The sequence below is a fragment of the Buteo buteo genome, chromosome 20, assembly GCF_964188355.1.
Source record: "Buteo buteo chromosome 20, bButBut1.hap1.1, whole genome shotgun sequence".
NCBI classification, from domain to species: Eukaryota; Metazoa; Chordata; class Aves; order Accipitriformes; family Accipitridae; genus Buteo; species Buteo buteo.
In genome coordinates, this window is record NC_134190.1 from 10,309,766 (window position 1) to 10,331,904 (window position 22,139).

Genomic DNA, 22,139 nt, shown 5'->3' on the forward strand with positions numbered 1-22,139 from the left:
GTACCAGACAGGGCTGCTATCCCTGTTCCAGATGCAGGAGAAGGGGAACTTTTCTTTTGCAGCTACCTCCTTCCTTCTGAAGTTCCATCTTCAAAACTAAACTGCCATCAAACATTCAAAACCATAAGAAAGGGTTCAACAATATGTTGAAAGGGCTGAGCATCCCAATTCAGAAGCAGCAAGTTAATTTAATGTATTTATGGGTGAATATCCAAAATCAAAAGTTACTTCTGAAAAAACTGGGTTTGGTACCTTTCTTACTTCACCTACCCAGCTACCTCCCTCTTCCTCATACAGAACAAGCCGTGCAACCGCATGTCCTGGCTTTCCGTGTAAGGTCATGTCTTGGGGAATTGCGAGTCAGAATAAATGCTCCACATTTTCACTTTGTCATGTAGCATGGGTATTCTTTTAATTACTGTTACAAAACATTCACTCAGGATATGTTTTGGTGGTGAGCTGCTTCTGTTCTGAACTGACTGGGAACAAGCAGTCCAAGAGCCACGTTTAACCTAATGAAAAGTGTTGGAAGGGAAGAAGGATGGAGGAACAACAGGAAACGTTCTTGTACTCAGTGCAGACCAGATCAGCATTTGTAGAGGATTTTATGATGAACTTGCTCGGAACATGTTGTTACTGGATAATAATCCTCCACACAGGTAAATATACCTGAGTCACTGGGAGAAAAAAGTTCTCTTTCATGTTATCAACAAACCTTGGTTGTTAGTGGGTGTTGCTGAGTTTCTTAAAGTTGTATTTTCTCTTTCATATAGCTTTTTCAGAAGCCTAAAAAGGAGCAGACTTAAAAGCCTCTGATGCTTTTTTATTTGGAAAATAAATGCTACCCTGAGTGCACTGCTAAGCACAACACCGCAGACAGCTCAGGTCTTCTGTCCGCAGTCACCCATTTAGGTGAGCTGTACTCATGAATACCCAGAATCAGGCACTTCATGTTTAACATCTCACTTCCTTTGACAACAGCAGGAAGCACCCAGAGCAGGGGTTTGTTTCACCCAAATAAAGGAGTGACCCTGCTTGGTCACTACTTCGGGTTAGTCTAGTCTGGGAAAGAGTGAAAGTGTCAAGATACATGATAAAAAGGTCCTGCAGCACTGAATGAAACTGGCTTCCTTCATCTGACTAGTGTAGTTATTTAGGATTGTATCACAGCACAGTAAATAAAAACAGCAGCCCTGTAGTACTGTAAGCCTTTCGTATAGCATCTGGTATGTCAGCCTTTTTTGAAAAATGGGAAAGGTCTCTAAGGATGAGCTACAAGAATAACTGCAGCTGCATGATACTCTTGTATGCAGAGTGAGGGAGGATCTCTCTAAATACTGGGCATGAGCACAGCTTGTCTTCCACGTCTGTTCCAGGCTCCACGGTGTAAGGATATCATCTGCTTTGCCACCAGGGCTTCTTTTTACAAAATCAAAATATCATGTTTACCTATAACAACAGGAGCAAGTGGTTTTACTTGTGCGTGCTTAGGGATGTGGTTTAATGGTGGACTTGGCAGTGTTAGGTTTACAGTTGGACTCGATGATCTTAAAGGTCTTTTCCAACCCTCTATAATTCTATGCCTTATTACCTGTGCTGCTCAGATCAGCTCCTTTTTTTATATTAGAATCATGGAATGGTTTGGGTTGGAAGCGACCTTAAAGATCATCTAGTTCCAACCCCCTGCCATGGGCAGGGACACCTTCCACTAGACCAGGTTGCTCAAAGCCCCATCCAACCTGGCCTTGAACACTTCCAGGGATTGGGGCATCCACAACTTCTCTGGCAGCCTGTGCCAGTGTCTCATCACCACCACGGTAAAGAATTTCTTCCTTATATCTAATCTAAATCTACCCTCTTTCAGTTTAAAACCATTACCCCTCCTCCTATCACAACACTCCCTGTTCAAGAGTCCCTCCCCATCTTTCCTCTGGTCTCCCCAGAGTCTTCTCTTCTCCAGGCTGAACAACCTCAACTCTCAGTTTATCCTCACAGGGGAGGTGCTCCAGCCCCCGATCATCTTTGTGACCCTCCTCTGGACCCACTTGAGCAGGTTCATGTCTGCCTTACACTGGGGGCCCCAGAGCTGAACACAGTAACCCAGGTGGGGTCTCATGAGAGCGGAGTAAGAGGGGGAGAATCACCTCTCTAGACCTGCTGGTCATAATTCTTTTGCTGCAGCCCAGGATGTGATTGGCTTTCTGGGCTGCAAGCACACATCACTGGCTCATATTCAGTTTTTCATCCACTAATAACCCCGAGTCCTTCTCCACAGGCAAAATACGCTAGTCTGATCACTAGCCCTCACTGGCAGAAAAAGCATGAGGAAGCCATGTTGAAACAAGTTTTAAGTTTCTCAGGCAAACAAAATAATCCCAGTAATACATGAGAGTGGCCTGGGAGGGATAATATCTGGAGTGACCTGTTGTGGGAAGCTTCCAGTAACTTAAGGGTGAACTTTCTTAAAAGTTTTGTCTGTAGATACCTTTTACAATGTAGTAGGTGACTCTGTGGGAGAGGAACAGTCTGTTATAAATTCAGTACATTTTTAGATTCTATTTAAAAAACTCTGACATGTGTAAGCCCTATTAACCCCACACCCAATTCAGCAGGAGTTCTCTCATGGGCAGCAAACTGACCCAGAGCTCTGGAGACCATATCACTTCCAGTTCCTGTCCTCTGATACTAATTCAAGGAAAAGCAGCTGCAAAACCCGCTGTCTTCCCCCACCTGCCAGGCGTGGATGTTCCTCCCTCACCTAAGGCACACGCAGTCAGTCCAGTGGCTGGTGCTACCAGTGCCTTGGGCTACTCGCATTGAATCAGACCTGTATAGTATACTGGTATGGCTTCTCAGGGGGAAGATACAGTGATTGTTTCATGGTACAGAGCCAGAGATAACACAGCAATATTTGGGCAGCAAGTAAAAAGAAAAAAAGCCTATGTTGTTAACATAGCAGAGAGGAGATAGGAGGTTAGCATCAGGGACTTTCCCTGCAGACCTCAGTCAAACAAAACTCACTGTGAACTCTGGCCAGGATGCTAGGATTTCTTACAGCAAAAACTCTTATAGGATCTTTACACAGCATTTGGGCAGAAGGTCTGTTGTATGTCTTGCATACATTTCTAAAGACAGTTAGGTAGCTCTGATACAGAATTCTCCCCAGCTGAGTACAAAGCCACATCTGGGAGGGGCCTATGTAATTTGCCATTTTATGCCTTTGGGTCATAGTATTTATATTTTTTTTGTTAGAGCTGAATAGCACCAGCAGAGGTTAAGATGTCAGCATTTCCACCATAAACCAAGCTCTTTCTTGGAGTTAGGTAACATTTCTTTTATACCACACAATACTGATATTCTGCCATGCAGATGCTGTCCAAAACATAAGGCATTTATTTTTCACCAAATTTTATTTGAAGTCATTATGGTAGTTAATGGTTTAGAAAAATGTCAAAAAATGTAAATTCTAGGCACTTTTTTTTTTTTTCCAGAGGCTGTTCTTGCATTATATACTTCAAGAATGGCTTAACACTTTCTATCTTTTAGCTGCTAATATAGACAAACCAAACGGAGACAGCAAAATTGAATGTCCTGCTTTGGAAGGTTTAAGCATAGCCTTTCTATGTAAAGAATTTCCAAAGCCACAGCTCACACTCAGTTATCCAGCATGTTGTACTGTGGAGCAGTAACACAAGACGTCCTGCTGGAGTAGGTGGGAAATACCTCCATGAGAAAAGGGGTGGACTCCCAGAGCCTGAACGTAGTATTTTAAGCCTCTGTCAGCAAGTGGGGACACTCAATACCTCAGTAGGATCAGCATGTACGTAGCCCTGATCTCAGTGAGTGGGTGGTGTAACCATCACCTCGTGTGGTCTGTGCTAATGGGTGGTCAGTGGGAAGAAGGGACCAAACTCTCCTAGACCTGCTGGAGAATCTGTGCTTGACAAATAGAAGATACCGTAGCACTAGAAAGCAGCTGTGTCAGAACTGGTCTGGAAGGAAAAAATGGTGCATTTACTAACAGTCACTTTGCAGTGTTCAACTGGCAGGAGTATATATAGACTTGTGTTACTAACATTGCCACATAAAGCATGAACGTTAATAGTACTGAATTGTTTATATCCTGTGCAGTTACAGAGAGAACGTGCCAAGATCCTCGGAGACTTATGTTTCCTCTTTTTCTTTTATCCCACAGGTAATAACTCCAGTCAGGTCAGGACAAGGTTATGTTTATGAATTCCCTTCGAAATACCAGAAGGATACCTACGATATCCCCCCTGTTCGCCCTCTCCAAGGGGTAGGTACCAATAAAACTGCCAACTGACAGGATACAAAAGGTGATGAATTTCTACCAGAAGTTTATGAGCTAAGCAAATTCTCTCATTTCAGAGAGAAAATATGTTTTAATTAGATGCTGTGGCTTATTCACAGAGCGCAGAAGCATTTCAAAGTTGTATTTGATGTTGACTAAGATTTGGCGGCACACCAAATGCAAAAGTCCCATTTGTTTTCTGTGTTTTGATCAAAGAGTGTATCTAAACAGAATAAACTTGCTGCCTGGGAACAATTTTTTTTCCCTTACTTTGTTGTTGCATAGTTGACAGTAATTCACTCAGTAAGGGTAAAATTACCGCCTAGATGAACAGCTACTATGCAGGGAGTTGTTTTCACCACATATCTACTGCACTATGTCGCTGAACTTAAAATATATCTTTGTTCTGGGGAACACCCTTAGCATTTAGTCCCCAAGACCACAGACATCTAGAGTGGATGCTTGCAGGACCTGTACCTCAACAACCCTGCATCTCTCCACGGCTCTTTGACCGAGCAGCTCCTCTAGGGAACAACACTGAAGCCTAATAGGTCATAACACAGACTGACCTCAAATGGCTGGAACTGTTGGGAAGTCTGGGTTAAGAGACATTCAGACAGTGGCCTTAGACCACGTGCAGAACCCACTGTAATGTAGGACATGCTACCAAGTGTGACACTTCAAACATCTGACAGCTGTACTCTCTGCTGAGTAAGACAGCTCACACTGCACCCAATAAAGCAGATAGGCGATACTGACAGGGGCAGCCTTACTTTCAGAGAATTTAGCGTGTACTAGTAGAAGCTTATTCCTCAACTCCTCTAATCTCGATCAGTAAGGGTGTGATCAGTTCTGGTCACATGAATATACTGCTCCCCTGTTCACCCAACAGGTATCTGTAATAGACTGGCCTTGATTTAACTCTTGGGATAGAAGTCAGCTGTGACTACATCTCTCCAGCCTACTGTCCACACAATTGCCCAGAGGGGACCTAGCAAAATGCATTTCCCCCTAACTGTCCAGAATACCAGGCATATCCAAGCAGCTGTCCCATATGATACAAAGTTGAAGAGCTCTGATCATCTTCAGGCTGTTTGAGAAGAAACACGGAAACCAAGAAAACTCATCTGAGATCAGAGCTTTCCTGAGGTGACTTGTTTCTGTAACCAATTAATTCTTTCTTTAGATATATGACATTCCCCCCACATCAGTTAAGGGGCCTGCACTTCCAGCTCCCATGGGAGAAGCAAAAGCTCTAGGAGTCTATGACATACCACCTGCCAAAGGGGTAAGTATTACACTGTTTCCACAAGATCCTGTATTTTCATGTCTGACCAGACATGTTTAAACAAGAGTTCATGTATGATCCTGAAAGAAGGGGAGATTCTGTGCTGTAAAGATTTCCTTAGGTTTTTAAACTGTTAAAACTGGTAAAGTGAAGCACTGCATCAAAATTATTAACATTATGGAGTGTGAATTGATAATTAGGCCTACATTATCTTTGTGGAAGCATGCTGCCTTTTTGGATTTTGCTGCTTATGAGAATTTGCATCAAGATGAATGTGAAAAAGTGAGATATTAAAACTGACACTCAAAGTCACGATAAGTAGCTGACTTCATGAAAGTCAGCGGCAGATCCTCCATTGCAGCATTTTATAGGCCATATGGAAAATGTAAAATATTCTGCTATTCTAGCCAAAGATTTCATGGTTTGCTTTTTGTGATTCAGGTCTATGCTACACCTCCATCTGCATGCCGAGATGATACAGGCCTGAGGGAAAATTTGCAGGAATTTTCATCTCCAGGGGGCCACAGTATGAGACCAGAAGGAGCATATGATATTCCTCCTCCCATCACCAAAGCAACTGGGAAAGAGCTTAATAAATTTTCTCCTGAAAGCCTTTTATTGCCAGATGGAGTGCAACAGAAACAGAGTGTTTATGACATCCCTATGAACCATCAAAACCATTTTCTTGGACAGCAAATTGCACCTCAAAAAGATGTTTATGATACCCCAAGGGGAATTGCATTCCCAGGACAACAGACAGGAGTCAGTGAAAGTCTCATCCCAGAAGGAAAAGAAGGTGTGTATGATGTGCCACCACCAGTCCTCCAAGACACTAAAGGCTTACAGGATGTGACTGATGGGATAAATAGGTTGTCTTTCTCCAGCACAGGAAGCACAAGGAGTAACATGTCCACATCTTCAACAACATCAAAAGACTCTTCTTTCTCAGCATCAACTGCACAGGACAAAAGACTAATACTTGATCCAGACACTGCTATAGAAAGGCTTTATCGCCTCCAGCAGATGGTGGAGACAGCTGTCAATAACCTCATGGCCTTCATTACAGCAGACTGGCGGTCTTATGGATATATGGAGAAACACATCAATGAAATTCACACTGCTGTGGATAAGGTAGAGCAGTCGCTGTTGGAGTACCTCCAGTTTGCGAAAGGATCAGCAGCCAATGCTTCCTGCCTATCCGAGTTCAGCCTCCTTAACAAAATGAGGAGAGAGGTGCAAAGGCTGGAGGACTCTCACCAGATCCTTACCCAAACCAGTCACGACTTGAACAGCTACAACTGGTCTTTGAATGTTCTAGCTGTCAACAGACTGCAGAACAAGTGTGATGACCTGGATCGGTTTGTTATGGTGGCAAGGACAGTCCCAGATGATGCCAAGCAACTGACCACTACCATCAGCATCAACGCAGAGGTGCTCTTCAAACAGGTGTCGAGCAGCTCACGTTTCAAAAACTTACCGGAGAACATCATGAACACTCCTGACTATGTATATGACAATCCTCATATGCAGCGTCATGGAGAAAAAGCACAGAACCATTGCAGTCCCCTTCCTCCACTCCTGAGTAAAGGTCAGCACCCCCACAATACCCCCAGTGAGAGCTCAGAAAAGAGCTGGATGGATGACTACGATTATGTTCACCTGCAGGTAGGTAAACCCAACACCTTGTTCTGCACAAGGCCAAGCGAGGTATCTGTGGTTTTTGCAGAAGCTGTTTGCAGGAAAATAGCAATCAGATTGTTACACTAATACATATTGAAGAGTAATTTCACAAGGGTGATTACTTTCTCTCAAATAAGACTGTTGCATACATAATCGCAATAGCCTTTTGCTCTGCCACACTATCCTTTTCTTCTCCATACTCTTAGTGGTGCACTACCAGTGAAAAAGCCAACACAAAGCAGCCTGTTATTTGATTTATGAGTTGTCATTTAGCTCAGGAGCGGTTTTGATTTAACACAATGTCTTTATGTTTTGCAAAACAGGGGAAAGAAGAGTTTGAAAGGCAACAGAAGGAGCTGCTGGAAAAAGAAAATATCATCAAACAGAGCAAAATGGAGCTAGAGCACCATCAGGTATGTTCACTCAGATGCAATAATCACACTGAAATGCAGCATTCCTTGCACATAAGGAATACTGATCAAATAAAACAGGAGGGGCCCTTCCCTTAGCAGCGTGCAAGTGCTAGCATCGTGGCTGTGAGGCGTGCATGAGTGCCAGCACATGCAGGTGGAAAGTCCCAGGTGCTAGATGGTGAAGATGGCAGGTATTAGGTCTTGGCTAAACAGCAGCTCCTGGTTAGTTTCTTTCCAAGTGGGATTTGTGCCAGTCAGGCTCCACCATAATGGGATTTATCAGCGCAAAGGACGAGGACGTACACTGTCATGCTGCAAATGGGAAATGGTGAGCATCGAGATTTTGGCACCTTCCTGGCCCTGTGCATCTGTGTCAGCGATTGCTTATGCCAAAGAAATCTTAAGTATTTACTGCAGCGTAGCTATGCTGAAGATCATCATCTCTGCCCTGTCCATTTCCTTGTTGCCACTTCGTAATGGAGTGGAGACACAGCCACAGCTTTCAGTGTTTAGAATGACATCTCTTGTGGCAGGAATAAGCTTTTCCCTTGAAAACAATTTCCAACCATCTCAATTTAAGAGACTAATTTTTTTTTTTATACAATGCACCATTGTGGTGGGCCCAGTGCATATGTGTAATAAAAAGCAGTCTCTGTCTCTAATTTACCACAGAGGAGAAACAGACTTATGCAATGTCTCACAGTGGGTCAGTCACAGTGTCAGCTCAAGAACTTAGGTTTCCTGACCCGCAATCCAGTGCCTTAATCACTGGGCCACACTGGATGCACATACCACCTGTACACCTGTTCAGTAAAGATCAATAGCATTAACTTAAATACTGTGCTTAACATCACTTTAAATGCTAAAAAAGTAGGACATATAAGATTGAGGGCTTCACTTTGCCCTCATGTTAATACTTCAATATGTTGTTGCCATATTGTATGGCAGAAAATTGTACAAGCAACATGGAGGTGAAAGTTAAAGGTTTGTCATCTCAAAATCCCACAGAGATGGCAGCTTTTTAAAGACTCTGTAGGAGTCATTGCCACTTGGATCCATCTCTCTCACTTGTGATTTCAGAATATTCCAAATGAGCAACAGCCTGTAAATTCAGGAGGGTTTGGTTTTTTTTAAATGCAAATAGAGTATTTTAGATGTTTTTCTCTTCTGAACTCTGTGTATTTGGATTTCTGGTAACCAAAGCACTTGATTGCCCCTCACTCTCCAAAATAAAAGATCTTTGAAAACGTATACTAGCATAAGGTCAATCTATGATACCTAGAGGTGTCCTGAGGCGTGAAGTGAAATTGAATACATAACGTCTTAGGAGAATATTCTTTGAAGAGACCCTTTTTATTTGCCTTTCAGATCAATCAGTTTCAACGTCTGGAGCAAGAGATCACAAAGCCAGTAGAGAATGACATCTCAAAATGGAAGCCGCCTCAAGCTCTCCAGACTGCAAACGGCACTGCCACCTCCCGTGACAGCCAGCTACTCTTATTCTATTCTGACCAATGCGAGACTCACTTCAACTCCCTCCTAAATGCCATTGACGCCTTTTTTGGTTGCGTCAACGCTTCTCAGCCCCCCCGAATCTTCGTGGCTCACAGCAAATTTGTCATTTTGAGCGCTCACAAACTTGTGTTCATTGGAGACATGCTCACAAGGCAAGTGACAACTCAGGACATATGCAACAAAGTGATGAATGCCAGCAACCAGTTGTGTGAACTGCTGAAGAGTGTCGTTCTGGCTACAAAGATGGCTGCCTTGCATTACCCCAATACAGCAGCCTTACAGAAGATGGTCGACCGAGTAACAGAGCTGTCTCGTCACGCACAGTTGTTCAAACTCTCGCTGGTCCAAATGGCATCCTTATGAAACCCAGTGGAATCCAATCCACAAGCAGCAAAACAGAAAAGCAAACAAACTGGAGCTATTTTTATGTAAATGTTTGTTTTGTTTTGGTTGGTTTGTTTTTGGGGTTTTTTTTAGGTATTTTTGATGAAATTTTAGATACATTCTTATGCATTAGAGAATCTAATGAAATCAGGGATCTGGGAATATATCTGGTTCTGTATTATGTTTCTAATACACATTTAGATTTGTATACACTGCATATTTGTATATGTTGCTACTTTCTCTAAACCATCAATTAAGCACCTTAAAAATTATGCGTTGGGTAAGCAGTGCGTATCTTTTGTATATACTGCCTGTTACCTCAGTATATTTGTTAACTGGATGCTGCACTCTTCTTGTTTCATTCCATCTTGATTTTGGCACATGGACTTGGTTGTGAAACCTACTTGTAGCAATCCATGAAGCAAGTGTAATGGTTCTCATAGAACTCCATTCCCTTCTTAGAAATTACTTTCTATAGTTTAATTCCATGAAATTTAACTCTCCTCTTGATGTTACTTTATGTACAGCATTCAATCATTCTGACTAGCATATATGCACAACTGCAACAAGCAACGCATCAAGCAAGGCGTACAGCATTTGGGAGGAAAGCATTATTAGGCCATATAAGAAAAAGAACCTTCTAAGAAGGAAGACAGAATCGTATATATTTAATATCTTATGGCATTTGAATTCTGCTATTTCTAATAACTGTGCAATGGGGGATTTAAAAATGTGGATGGATTCCCAGCAATGTAAATTCATACATGTTTACCTTGTACGTCCTTGCATTCGCAATTAAATTTAACAGGCCCAAAAGCCTTATGGTTCATGGACTCAGAGTTACCTTGAGAGCATCCCAGGATCCATTGGGCTCATCTTTGAGGCTGCAGATGAGCAATGTCTCAGAATACCAGTCCCTTCCAGAGGAATTAACATACAAATTGTAATGCATATGGAGAGAAAACAGGTAAATTTGAAGTGACATATTTAAACATCTCTATAGCATATACACAATTTAATGAAGAAATAGCACTTACTTTTGTAGGACATATTCTTGAGAATTAATTGCATCTATGGCAATTCTGACTTCCATTCAACTATTGGGCTTTTTTTCCAAATTCTATTACATAGGTGCTGGTCCTTCTGCACTGCATTGTTGCCAAAAATGACCTCCTGTTTTAATGGGGCCATTCCATCAGTAAGTACACACAGTCCCACCCAGCAATTTTCAATTTAGACCCTTAAAAATTGTTAGCAGAGTGATAGACTCCTTTAGAAATTTCATGTATGCTGGCTGCTCCAAAACACATATAAGCTTATTTGTCTTCATTGCCTTTTGTGAACCTCCTAAAAATAAGTCACAGAATGCCATTTGCCTGTGGTCCTCAGACTAAAAGCCATGCTTCAAAGTGAGCAATACCTTAGGTAAATCCCAGGTGATTCTGGCATTTTTAAAGCAGAACACTACTGTCCTTGCATAATTCAGGGTAGTCCCACATTGATGTGTTCTGAGCATTTGCACCAGCAAGCAGATCACTGGTGAATACACAGTCATGAGATCAGTAGCACCTAGAAAACTGGCACTTCTGCCCAACTTTTCTCTTTCCCAGTTTGTATCTGAACACGTGCCTTATTGAAATGGGATTTGTTGTCTTAGGTAACAAAACCATTTCAGCAGCGTATGAAATCTTGCAGCCTTAATGTATTGTCTCAGAGTGAAGACCACTCTTAGTTACCGTAACGTTGCTTCCAGGGTCTGCAGACTGTTCCTGGAAGGGCAACGGGAGCCAGCACAACCTCAGCTGGCCTAGAATTGGCTCCAGGGCTTGGCTCTGGTGTAATATCCACGAAGTGTAGTTATGCCATTGTAACCGATAGCCAGTTGCCAAAAAGCAATCCACATGAACCTGTTTTGTACTAGTGTTGTTTGGGATTCTTGGATTTCCTTCTCCATTTTTTTCACTGTATATTCTTAGAAAGTAAAAAAGTGTTTGAAGCTTAGTGGTTATGTTGATAGTTTGTGCTTTCAAAAGGAGAACCTTTATTGCAAGCCTGTATTACAGTTTGTTATCTTGTAGAGAGCCATTTTAAAATTATTAAATGACTATAGCTTTTTTTATATAAAAAAGGCAACATGTGGTCTTATTTTTTCTTGTTTTCAGAGTCCTCTAAGCATATTAAAAAGAAATATTGCTGCCTGCTAATACTATCAAAGCCATTCTAAAATGAGGAGTTTACTTCCATCTTTTCACTGATGAGTGCTTGTAGTGTGGAGTGAGAACTTGAGGGTGTAAAAAAGAAGGGATGGACAGTTTCTCTGCCTGTCCAGAAGAAGCAGGTTTATCCAACTCAGCTACACAAGGTATCAAGCCCAAAATACAACCATCAGGGTCTACAGCGCACCGGGCCACGCTCCTGCCCCGTTCCCAGCATCTATTCCTGCTGCGTGAGCTGCATCCTGAACCACCTCATCATAGCACAGGCGCAGGTCCTGGGGGTGAACGGGGCAGTTCCTCTCACACAATCCCACGATAAGGTGGGGTGGGCAGGACACAGATGCGACTGTCCACCCATTTTGGCCTGTTCTCCCTCTCCAGCGTTTACTGGTGAAGCCACGATCCATGCAGGAACTGGAAGAGCAGCTTTGCTCAGTGTAGCCATCCTTCCCCACCCCAACCCAACAGTAAGAGCATCCCTCTTCTACACGCCAAGTTGAGCATTACCTGTGGGGGGGGGGTTCCACCTGAAACAACCACGTGGCTTCAAGGATCATGGAGTCTTTCCCAAAAGTTATCTTCCCATTTCACTGTTGCCAAGGCACTGCCCTACCTCCTGTCAAACACCCTGGGTGTGCAAGGAGGAAAGAAAAAACCTGGGACTGGCTCTGTGCTTATGCCAGTTCTCAGCTGCCAGTGAAAGACTTTCCTGCTGGAGAGTGCAAGTAAAATGAAAACCTCGAGAGCGCAGTGCCTAGTCCGGCCTGTTGTGTCCTCACAAGGGGAAAGCCAGCCATGCAGGCTTGCTTCCCAAAAGCGCTCCATTTTGTTCCTCTACTAAATTTAAAAAGGTCAACTAACAACAAAGGAGGGACTGGACAACCAAAATGGTTCAGAATAGTAACCAGAGCCTCTTTGCTCTCCTCCCTGAGCCACAGTGTCCCCACGCAGTTGCCAAGAAACTACCGCTGTTTGGCAACCAAGTTGATGGCCACTGTGAAATGACTGTCTGATGTCCAGTGTGGAAAAAAAAGGCTGCCTCACACTAGTGGCAAATGCAGAACACACTTGGCTCCTTACTCCAAACATTAAGTAAATGCTAATTCATATTAATCAGAAAAATGCTTCCTTTCTTTTCCAGGATGATGAGTGAGGGAGAAAGAGGAGAGACAAAAGCCACTCTTGAAATGGGCAGGTTTTAGAGAAATTATCAGTTCATACTGATTCATGACACAGGACACACTTCATTGCGCCCCATGTTGCACAACCCCCTGCTGCTACTTTTACCATTTCTTGCAAGCCAGGGCTGCGCGGCTTCTGCTTTCGTTACCTGCGCGTTTCCGCAACCTTGGCAAACCCCCTGTCTGCCGTTCCAGCAAAGGCAACACGGGTGAAGGAAACCGAGTTCCCACACTGTCGCCTGATGCTGGATTACACTCCAGCATCTTCACACCCCCCGGAACTTCCAGACCCTGGAGCTTTTAGTACTCTCCAACATGTACATCTGGGCTACGTTTCAGAAATGTCCCTCCCACGTCTACTGCCAGTGCTCTTCAGAGTGTTGCTTCACCGGTAACACCTTCCCTCTGCCCACGAGCCAAGCATCTGTAGCTGTTCTGCTCCAAATCCAGCTTTTCCCTGTTGAACCCACTTCCAGGCTGCCTGCTCCACCTTAACATGCCTCAGTCTCAATCAAAAGGCTTTAGAAACTCATAGGATTTACTCCAAAGGTAGTTCTTAACCCTCCCTTGCTGCTTTCTCCTCTCGCAATGTTCACAGCATTAGTCTACATTTAGACAGGAACATTTCCAGGGCAAAGACAGGGTCTTGCCAGTCTCGGAGGATGACACAGAGAGTTCCTCCCAATTCTGAAACGTGCCTATTCATTTCATCTTATACCCGTTACACTGGCAGTTTCAAAAACAACATACACACATCACTCTTAAGTCAACAGAGCCCTTTTTCTGCTAGAAGATTTTTCCCATCTCAGAGATAGACTGTCCACATAATGTAGGGTGGTTTTTTTTTAATAATTTCTTTTTGCTATTTGCATCCAAATTCCACCCAAGACAACAGCTTTCTCTGTCTGAGGAGCCCTGGATATTGCTGTGTGGCTTTTCAACATCAGAGTAAATCTACAGTTATATCTAGTGCTGCAAAGTCCCCTGAGAAGTTCTTCCGACCCAAAGAGGACGTTGAATCCAGGCTTGAGAGTACCTGGATAAAGTGAACAACAGCAGGAGAAACATCTAATCCAGCCTTATCATAAACCTGCTGACTTCAGAGAGAGCAGGCGTGACATGGAAGTTAACCTCCTGGGAGCTAGCGTGAGGGCTAGCACAGACTCTTTAACTCGTACCACCTCAGTTTCCCTCCAGTGAACTGCCCAGAAGCAATTTTATTTAGATTAAATTAGAGCTAAATTTGGAGCGCAGCTGACATCGTTAGCGAGGTCTGATCATGCTGGACATGCTGCTGGCCATTGGAATCACTTAAGAAGCGCAAGTACATCATTCTCCATTCAAAAACCAAATATTTAGTCTTCGGTGCCTGTGAGTTATGCAGGGCATGAACTAGTCAGCAGCCTGACCTCAGGGGAGAGCCATTCCCGGGGCGTTGCTTTGTGCCTCTGGGGAGCTGCCGAGTTCAGAGCGGGGGGTTCTTCATCCCACCACCTTCCCGGTCAGTGGCTAGGACCACGCGGGGATGGCCTCCCAGAGCAAAGAACCAACAAGGACAGTTTCGGGTCAAAACGTCAGGGCACGGCTGGGCATGCACGCTGCTGGCTGTTGCAGAGCCCTCCTCTTCAGCCTCACAGGGCAGCAGAAAATCAGGAGCTGGCAGTTCTGTGGCAAGAAGCAAGGAGACAAAAGCTCCTTGTGCCTCCTGACAAACCCATGGCTCTACAGCGATGCGGTCTTGGCTCACGGTTGCCGTGGATTTCTGAGCAGGAGAAGGTGAAATGCTCCAAGGGAGAGGCAATGCTGAGCAGAACGTGACTTTCCTACCTCTCCTGGGGTTTAATTTGCAATAGTAACCTCCTCACAGTGCTTCAGTGCTGTCTTTTCAGCAGACAGTATTGAGCTAGGCTCAGCCCAGAACGGATCTGCAGTTTGCTTTCTTCTTTCTGCAACTCTCTGGGTTTAACTTCTGGCCCTGCACCCCTACAAGCAAAGTCCACCAAGTCAACGTTCCTCCCGGGAGTCCACCTTGTTGCTATTGACCTCTCCATCCCCATGAGTTCTCCGAGTCCCTGCCGAGGGCGAAGCCCAGCGCCCGAGAAACCTGCACCCAAGGAGCGCTGCTGAAGCTGCCATGGACTCAGCATACGTACCACCTCCCTGGCAGGGGTTTCTTTTTCCCTGCTGAACACTAAGACGCGGCATCTTTTTCTGTACAAGCAGCAGCTCGATACATCAGGCTGACTACAGCAAGAACAGAACGGGGGAGCACGAAGTATCGGGTCTACAGGAGATATATAAAGCTCATCTCATCTGCAACGCGCTGCCTCAGCTTTGCGACACAAGCAGCAGCAGCAGCCGCCGCCTCCGCCGCACGCAGCGGGCTCCCAGAAGGTTACACATACCGTAAGCCCAAACAAAAATCACGATTCCCTGGTTCCACGCACGCTCACGCCCACGGGGTATCAGCTTCTGTCAGCCAAGGGAGGGATGTAAAAATCTTGCTGCTTGGGGGGTGTGTGTGTGTGTCCCTGAGATTGGGGGATTTTTTTTTTTTTCTTCTTCCCTGTAATTTCCCTTAATTACAGGAAAAATGATCAGAGCTCTTTCCCTGATGCAAAGCTGCAGGAAACCAAATCCAAGAGGCCCTTTGCAGCTTCCTACTTAGCTGCCTTTATCTTGCTCAACACTGCACCCAGGGCTACTCAAACCATTGCCAACCAGGAAGGCACAATAACAATGTCCCAGAAGCATCTGCTATTTATATGAAGGCAGACTTGAGCGTGGTTAAACAAAGGTTACAGTGAAGGACATGCAGAAAAATCTGAAAGAGGAAAGCAGAGAGGAAAGGAAAAAAAAAAGCCTGCTCTGGCTTTAGATTGTCTTGCAGAAAGGAATCAAAGCATATTTTAAAACTGTTTGTGCAGGTAGAAGGCTCCAGGGCATTTCCCTGTGCAGTGATTCAAGTCTGCCATTATTCCCAGCTAAGCTCAAAAAGAAAAAAGCTACAAGGGTGAGTGGCCATGAACATGAAAAAAAATGGACTTTTACTGTTTTTTCACCCTGTGCTTTGTTTTTATGAAGGATGGTAGGAGCAGCCCACCCAAAAGCCTTTTATCTCAGGAGGTGATTTGAGCTGGAAACAGGTACCTGTAATTAACTTGCATTCCAGAACAGGAGAAGTTAACTTGGCTTTTCTTCATGCCGCATTTCAAAGAGAAATTAATTTTTGATAAATGAGAATGAGCATGTGCATTCTGCAGCGCTTGACCTGCCGTTACTTTCAGACCTCACTGCTCAAGACACGGCTTTTGGTTGTCCGCTGGCAGATTTACTTAAGGAAAGAGCACAGCCCCGCTGGCCACTTACATCACTTTCATGGGAATTGCTACAATGACCAAAAGGATGTTCCTAGAGCAGGGCTGCACTGCTCAGACACCTCATTCCCCTGCATACATACTCAGGAGGAGGTGGATGCAGGATCCACCACTTCCATCCTGCAGCAGCAGCAGGTGGAGCTGCCTCTGCACACCGAGAAGTTAAGGTGAAAATCCACACATCCCACCAATGCGGGCAATACACAAAACCACCAGCTCCATCCGAGGAGTAAAGCTGCTGAAGACAGCAAGATACACAAATAAGAAAGCCTCTTTCTTGCTCCCTGCTTCCTTCTCCATGGGGAGGGTGATGCTTAGAAGTGCCCAATTTGGATTAACCCATCTCTGCTCCCAGCGTGAGACACCCCAGATGTGATTCATCTTGCCTACCTGAAGACATTTGCATGTGAGATATCATCACAGTCCCCTTTAAAGTGACTGGAGACCAAGCCACATGATTTAATCTACTTTAGGAGGAGATAAACCCTCTTCAGGCTCCAATGATTAGGTCTCATCAGGTCTTCAAGGGCAGCTGAGACGAGCAGCTCAGCTGCGAATGACCGTATCACGGGCTCCTAAATTTTGAGGATGACAATTCCTACCCACAGACCCTACAGCTGCCTCCTGAAAGCTGGTGTGGCCACACGCACAGTTCAAGTCACACCCTGAACACTAGAACACCGCCGAAACTCAGGGACTCCCCCCAGCCCACCCAGCCTGAAGCTGGTCTCAGTACCCTCAAAGCGTTGGTCCGGGGGGTTCAGCAAGTCAGAGCAGTCCCGGAGCCTGAGCCTGCAAACGTCACAACCCACATCCAAGCCGAATCCCCCAGCCCTGCCACCTCCCCCTGCGCTCAGGCAGCCTCCAGGCTTCGGCACCAGACCTGACCCTGAAGTCCTATCGACCAAAACACGCTCTGTGCCGGACAGGGGAAAAGCAGGACGGGCAGGTAGCTCGCACCTCTCTGCCTCCACTCTCCCAGCAATTTTCTTGCCATCCCTGGGCTCGTAGCAGCACAGAGTCCAGGTATTTACGGAGGTCTTGCTTGGGAGCTCACAGCTCGAAGGCATTCCTGGGTTGGGTGGCTCTTCCTCATACCGGGGCAGAGGAACACAGGGCTCAGGACAGGAAAAGCAAGCAGATGTTCTTAGAGTCACGGAGGTGGTTGTTTAGGTGATGTTTAGCTCCCCTTCAATAAGCAATCCTGCATACAGCCTTGCCTTGCTGGAAAAGTGTAGTACAGAGTTGCAGGTGCTCATTTCCAGGGAGACTGTGTGCCAGATGTGGAGCTAAGTAGCCACACATCTGGAGCAGGCGTCCTTTGGCACAGGAAGGGCTGAATCGCCAAGGAAGGCTAAAGGAGCTCCATGCAATTGAACAGCATTTGATTTTGAAGTGTGGATTTGAAAATGACTTTCTGACAAAGTGCATTTGCTTTCTTTTACTAGTTAGGAACATTTTGTAAAAGTTCTTTTTCATTTACTCTGCTTCCTCACTACCAGCACATATGCCTCATCCCATTTTTGTCTGGGGTTTTTTTTTTCCTCATATGGGGACAAGGATGACACAACTGCAAACAATATGTACCTTACACAGCACATACGTATATCCAGCTGAATGTGTTTTCACTTCTACAGCGTTTGCACATTTTTGTTTTGCTCTTCACAATATTTAGGAGCAAACTCTCAAAGAGCTTGTTCTCAATGCTTTATCTAATGACACAAGCAAAGCCTTCTGTCAGCAGGGAACTGCCTGTGCAATGAACTGCTGGGGCAGCTGGCAGCACAGGAACAAACAGCCAGGTATTTGGGCACTGTGCTCATTAGCAGTTAACCAGACAGGGAAGCGTCAAGATACCCACAAGCTGCTCCTGTACCACAAAGTGACAATACTACTGTTGGAGGAAACAAAAGCACCCACTTGGAGGCCAACACGAGATACCAGCCTGTTACCGTGTAATCCAGACTCCTGCAGTTGACTAGTTTTCCAGCAGAAGAATCTGCCTCAGGCTGTGCTAGCACAGGGGGAAATCCCCCAATTCATGTATTTCATATGGAGCCATTACATGTCATCAGCTACTTATCAGAGGAGCTACAGATAACTTTTTCTGCTTGGAGCCCCATAAAAGGGCAGTAGCACAGGACCCTGCGGCATCTCTTCCAGAGCAAACCAAAATCTTTGGAGCAACCCATCCAACCCACTTCACGTGGAATAACTTCAGCAGAAAATGCCAACCTCTGCTTGCAGGCAAGGCAACAGAGAATAAAATCTCCATGCCCCATGAACATTACCCAGTTTCCCACCTTTTACAAAAACAACCAAGTAGAAAAGTGAAGCGCAGCGTTTTCTACCTGAACACATCCATGGCTTTCCCAGGAGGAAATTGTACGACAAGCAGCCAGGAGAGCACTCCAACAGACTTCCCTTTCCGTTCCTCAGCACTGCTGCTTTTCTACAGACACAAAGATGAAGGCACAAGCCTTATGCACAGAAAAGCCACAGCTGTGGCCGCATCACCAGCTGAGATGCATCTATTTTTAAAGCTCATTCCATGCACACCGCAGCGAGTCCTCCAGGCCTGATTTGTCTCTAGCCCTTGCATGTTAGGTAAAAACACAAATTTAAAAAAAAAAAGTGGGGGAAGGGCCTTTCTAAACCCTACCTTTTGCACAAGTAGGAACTAATTAGCTTTTCACAGCTTCTTACACAGATGAAATCAACTACACGGAGGGTGGGACAGTCTGACACCTGCCGAGAGCAGCACCAAGCCCAAAAGCAGAGCCCAGCTCGGATCTCTGCTGGCCCTGCTCAGCGTGCAGAGCGTCCCAGGCCACGGGCACAGGTGAGCAGGAAAGGCTGTGATCTCTTCCCATGTGCTGCACTGAATGCTGGTTTCCTGCTGGTCATTTGTAGCCATAAACATGACAGCTATTTGTAAAACAAAGCATCTTTTTTTTTTCATTCTGGACATTGGAGACTTTTTTGGTTGAGGGGAGGTGTGTGTGCAATATTCCATTGTTTTTTTAATCCGAGCATCTCTAGCTATCAGCCTGCCAACATTTAAGAAGGTAAGAACTGCCCTGTTGGCTCAGGCCGTGGTGCACATAGCCCCGTATTCTAACAGGGGCAGATGGGTATGTCCAGGGTAAACTCACCAACCTGACTCTCCCTAGTTCTCGCAATCGTTGGACCGGGGTTGTTAGGAAATACAGCCCTGCCTCTACCTCTTGTTATCCTGTGAACTTGGGATTTGCCCATGGAAGTCTCCATTAGCCTGTATCTGCAGGTTCCCAAACGTATCTTCATGACATCCCGTGGCAGCGGGGTGCACGCTTTCATCACCTCCTGTATGAAGTGCATTTGTTTATCTCCGTGTGGCACATCCCAAGAAACCTGTTGCTGCAGCCACCACTGAAGTACTTGGCGTTCCTAGAAAAAAAACACTGCTCCTGTCACGTACCTGTACCTTGAAACAGCGTCCTCAGTCTGTTGTGTCCTCTTCCCAGAGCTGGAAGCACCCACGGAACCCCACCAGCCCCACGCTCTCCTCTCAGCACGCTTTCATCCTTTCCCTAGGCCAGGCTCACCCCGCTGTCCCTCACAATTCCTTTTGAAGCATCCTCCAGTCCTGGTTAAAGTGTTGATGACGAGCACGTCACCTAACATGAACTGAGGGGAAGGGTCTTGGAGTCGGGAGAAAAATCCAGTGTGATTGTTGTAGTCCCCGATGTGATGGATGGATCCTGGCTAGCCAGCATCGGGGTGGAGTCCAGACAAGAAAAAAAATAGAAGTCCTGTCTGATTTAGGGCTTAACGCCCATGCAAGAGGCTGGCTTCAGCTGTTCCTCCTGCTGGACACAGGGCAGAGGCTTCTTCCTCCTGCCCAAGCCCCAAAGGCGGCCAGGTGGCCACAGCTGCAGTGGTCCAGCACACGGGCAAGCAAGTCCTTTCCAGCGGTGGTCCCATGCCCCCAGCAACGCTCCTGCTCCCCGTGGAGCTGCCTGCCGCCAGGCAGAGCAGCAGTGTAAGAGCCAGTGTCATCCTCAGCCCTGCTAGGTGATTACACACAGCCCAGTTTTTAATCCCAACACATTTAGTCTCAGTTTTGAGTTGGACGGCCTCGCCAAGCGCTAGGGACCGTTAACAGCAGAGCAGCAGCCCTCCGGACCCGAACAGCAGACGAAGGACTCCTCAGGCACGCACCCGCACAGCTGGAATAAGCCTTGTTTCCCTGGCAAGCCACACAGACTGAAACAAGAATTAATTATATTTTTTTTTAAATGCCAGCAGCTCTCCAAGTGTATAAATGTTAGATCTGCTAATGGGGACTTGCTGTGACTCTTAGGTAATAAATGAGGGGCTCAATAAAGGGAAAATAGGTTTCTCCAAAGCCTTGTGCAACAAAGTGCTCCCTCCTTCTCCCTTAGCCTGAATACAGAGGTTCATCAGCAGGATAACTCAAAAAGACTCCCACTGTATCTCTTTTTTACTGCTCTCCTCAAGGATTTTGGTCTTTAATGCAAAGAAATTGTGACACAGGCTCTCTGTCCCCAAGTCTAATATTAATATTAGATTATTAAGATTAGATTGCTATTGGTCTAATATTAATATTAGCTGATCATGAGCCTTTGTTTTACCTGCTCAGTAACCAGTAGCATTTAGACCAGCCCTGGCGGGGTGGCATTTCACCTTACGTCTCTGCAGTGAAACTACAAGAAGCGTGAGGACACACAGTTGTGAATTGGTTTTGAAGAGATCTGGACGGCAGGCAGCTTGCCGTTGCGATTAGACAGGGGAAAAAAACCCCAACCCATTTCTTAAGCTCCTGTTCACCTCGTTACAGTATGTTTGTAACCCTGAGACTTGAAGAGGTGCTGTGGTGTGTTTGGGGTTTTTTTTCTTAAGCACGGTGAGAGGTAAGAAAAGCAGATCCCTGCTGGCACTTTTGAGACCTCCCTTCTTGGGGCAGATAATTTTTAAGGTCACTTTACAAAGCAAAATCCAATGTTCCTCCTGTGCCGCAGAGCAACGTGCAAGTCCCCCTTAGGCACAGGACTCCATGTGTCACACAGCTTTTTTGGCGTGAAGCATACGGCCAGACAAGAACCAGGCTCAGCCCCTGCAAGGAGCTCCCCTTGTACTTCCCAATCCCACTAAAAACCAGCAGAATTACTAAAAAGAGCGACAGCAAACGCAAAGGAGCTCAACGGCGTTGGCCCTGATGGACTCCACGTTTCTCCTGGGAGGTGGACCTCTACCGCAAAGCTTGAAGGCCCGTGCCATCTAGTGGTGAAAAGCCAGCCCCAAAGCTCCCTTCTACCCGACTTGGGTACTAAAAACCTCCGGGGTTTCAGACTGGATCTGCACTGCGAGCAATTCACCTGTTGAAGCAGCCAGTCCAGGGATAAGCACTTTCCCCTACCCATGCCGTCACTCCAGGATTCAGGAGAAACGCGAGGACATCCTGGAAGCGGGGACAAGGGAAAGCAAAATCAGGTCTGCCCTCAGTATCTGAATCCTTTGTAAAGTGTAAAAAGGGCTGCAATAAGCGTCATTGGAGTGCTTAAATGCTGCGCTCGTTAAATGAACCTTGTGATTTTGGAAAATAAAGAGGGTAACACAGAAAGTCAGCAGAAGACCTGCACATCAGAGCCACAAAGTGAATTTCCCAGCTCCCTGCCTTCCGCCTTGGTGCACCCCCTTCGCTGGGCTGGAGGAAGGATGAGCGTTCTCCCCCGTGGCCGGAGCACCGGTGCCGGTTGTTTGCAAACCT

At 45.6% G+C, this 22,139-nt stretch overlaps 1 protein-coding gene across 2 annotated transcripts in view; it reads left to right on the forward strand.

Moving 5' to 3' along the window:
* Nucleotides 1–11,716, forward strand: part of NEDD9 (neural precursor cell expressed, developmentally down-regulated 9) — a 75,185-nt gene extending 63,469 nt beyond the window's left edge. For both annotated transcript variants that reach the window (XM_075052203.1, XM_075052202.1), the window contains exons 3-7: nt 4,196–4,297; nt 5,499–5,600; nt 6,042–7,265; nt 7,604–7,693; nt 9,062–11,716. In XM_075052203.1, coding sequence (XP_074908304.1) covers nt 4,196–4,297; nt 5,499–5,600; nt 6,042–7,265; nt 7,604–7,693; nt 9,062–9,571 — 2,028 coding nt within the window. In that variant the 3' untranslated portion in view covers nt 9,572–11,716. The remainder of the gene's footprint in view (nt 1–4,195; nt 4,298–5,498; nt 5,601–6,041; nt 7,266–7,603; nt 7,694–9,061) is intronic.
* The last annotated feature ends 10,423 nt before the right edge of the window (nt 11,717–22,139 follow it).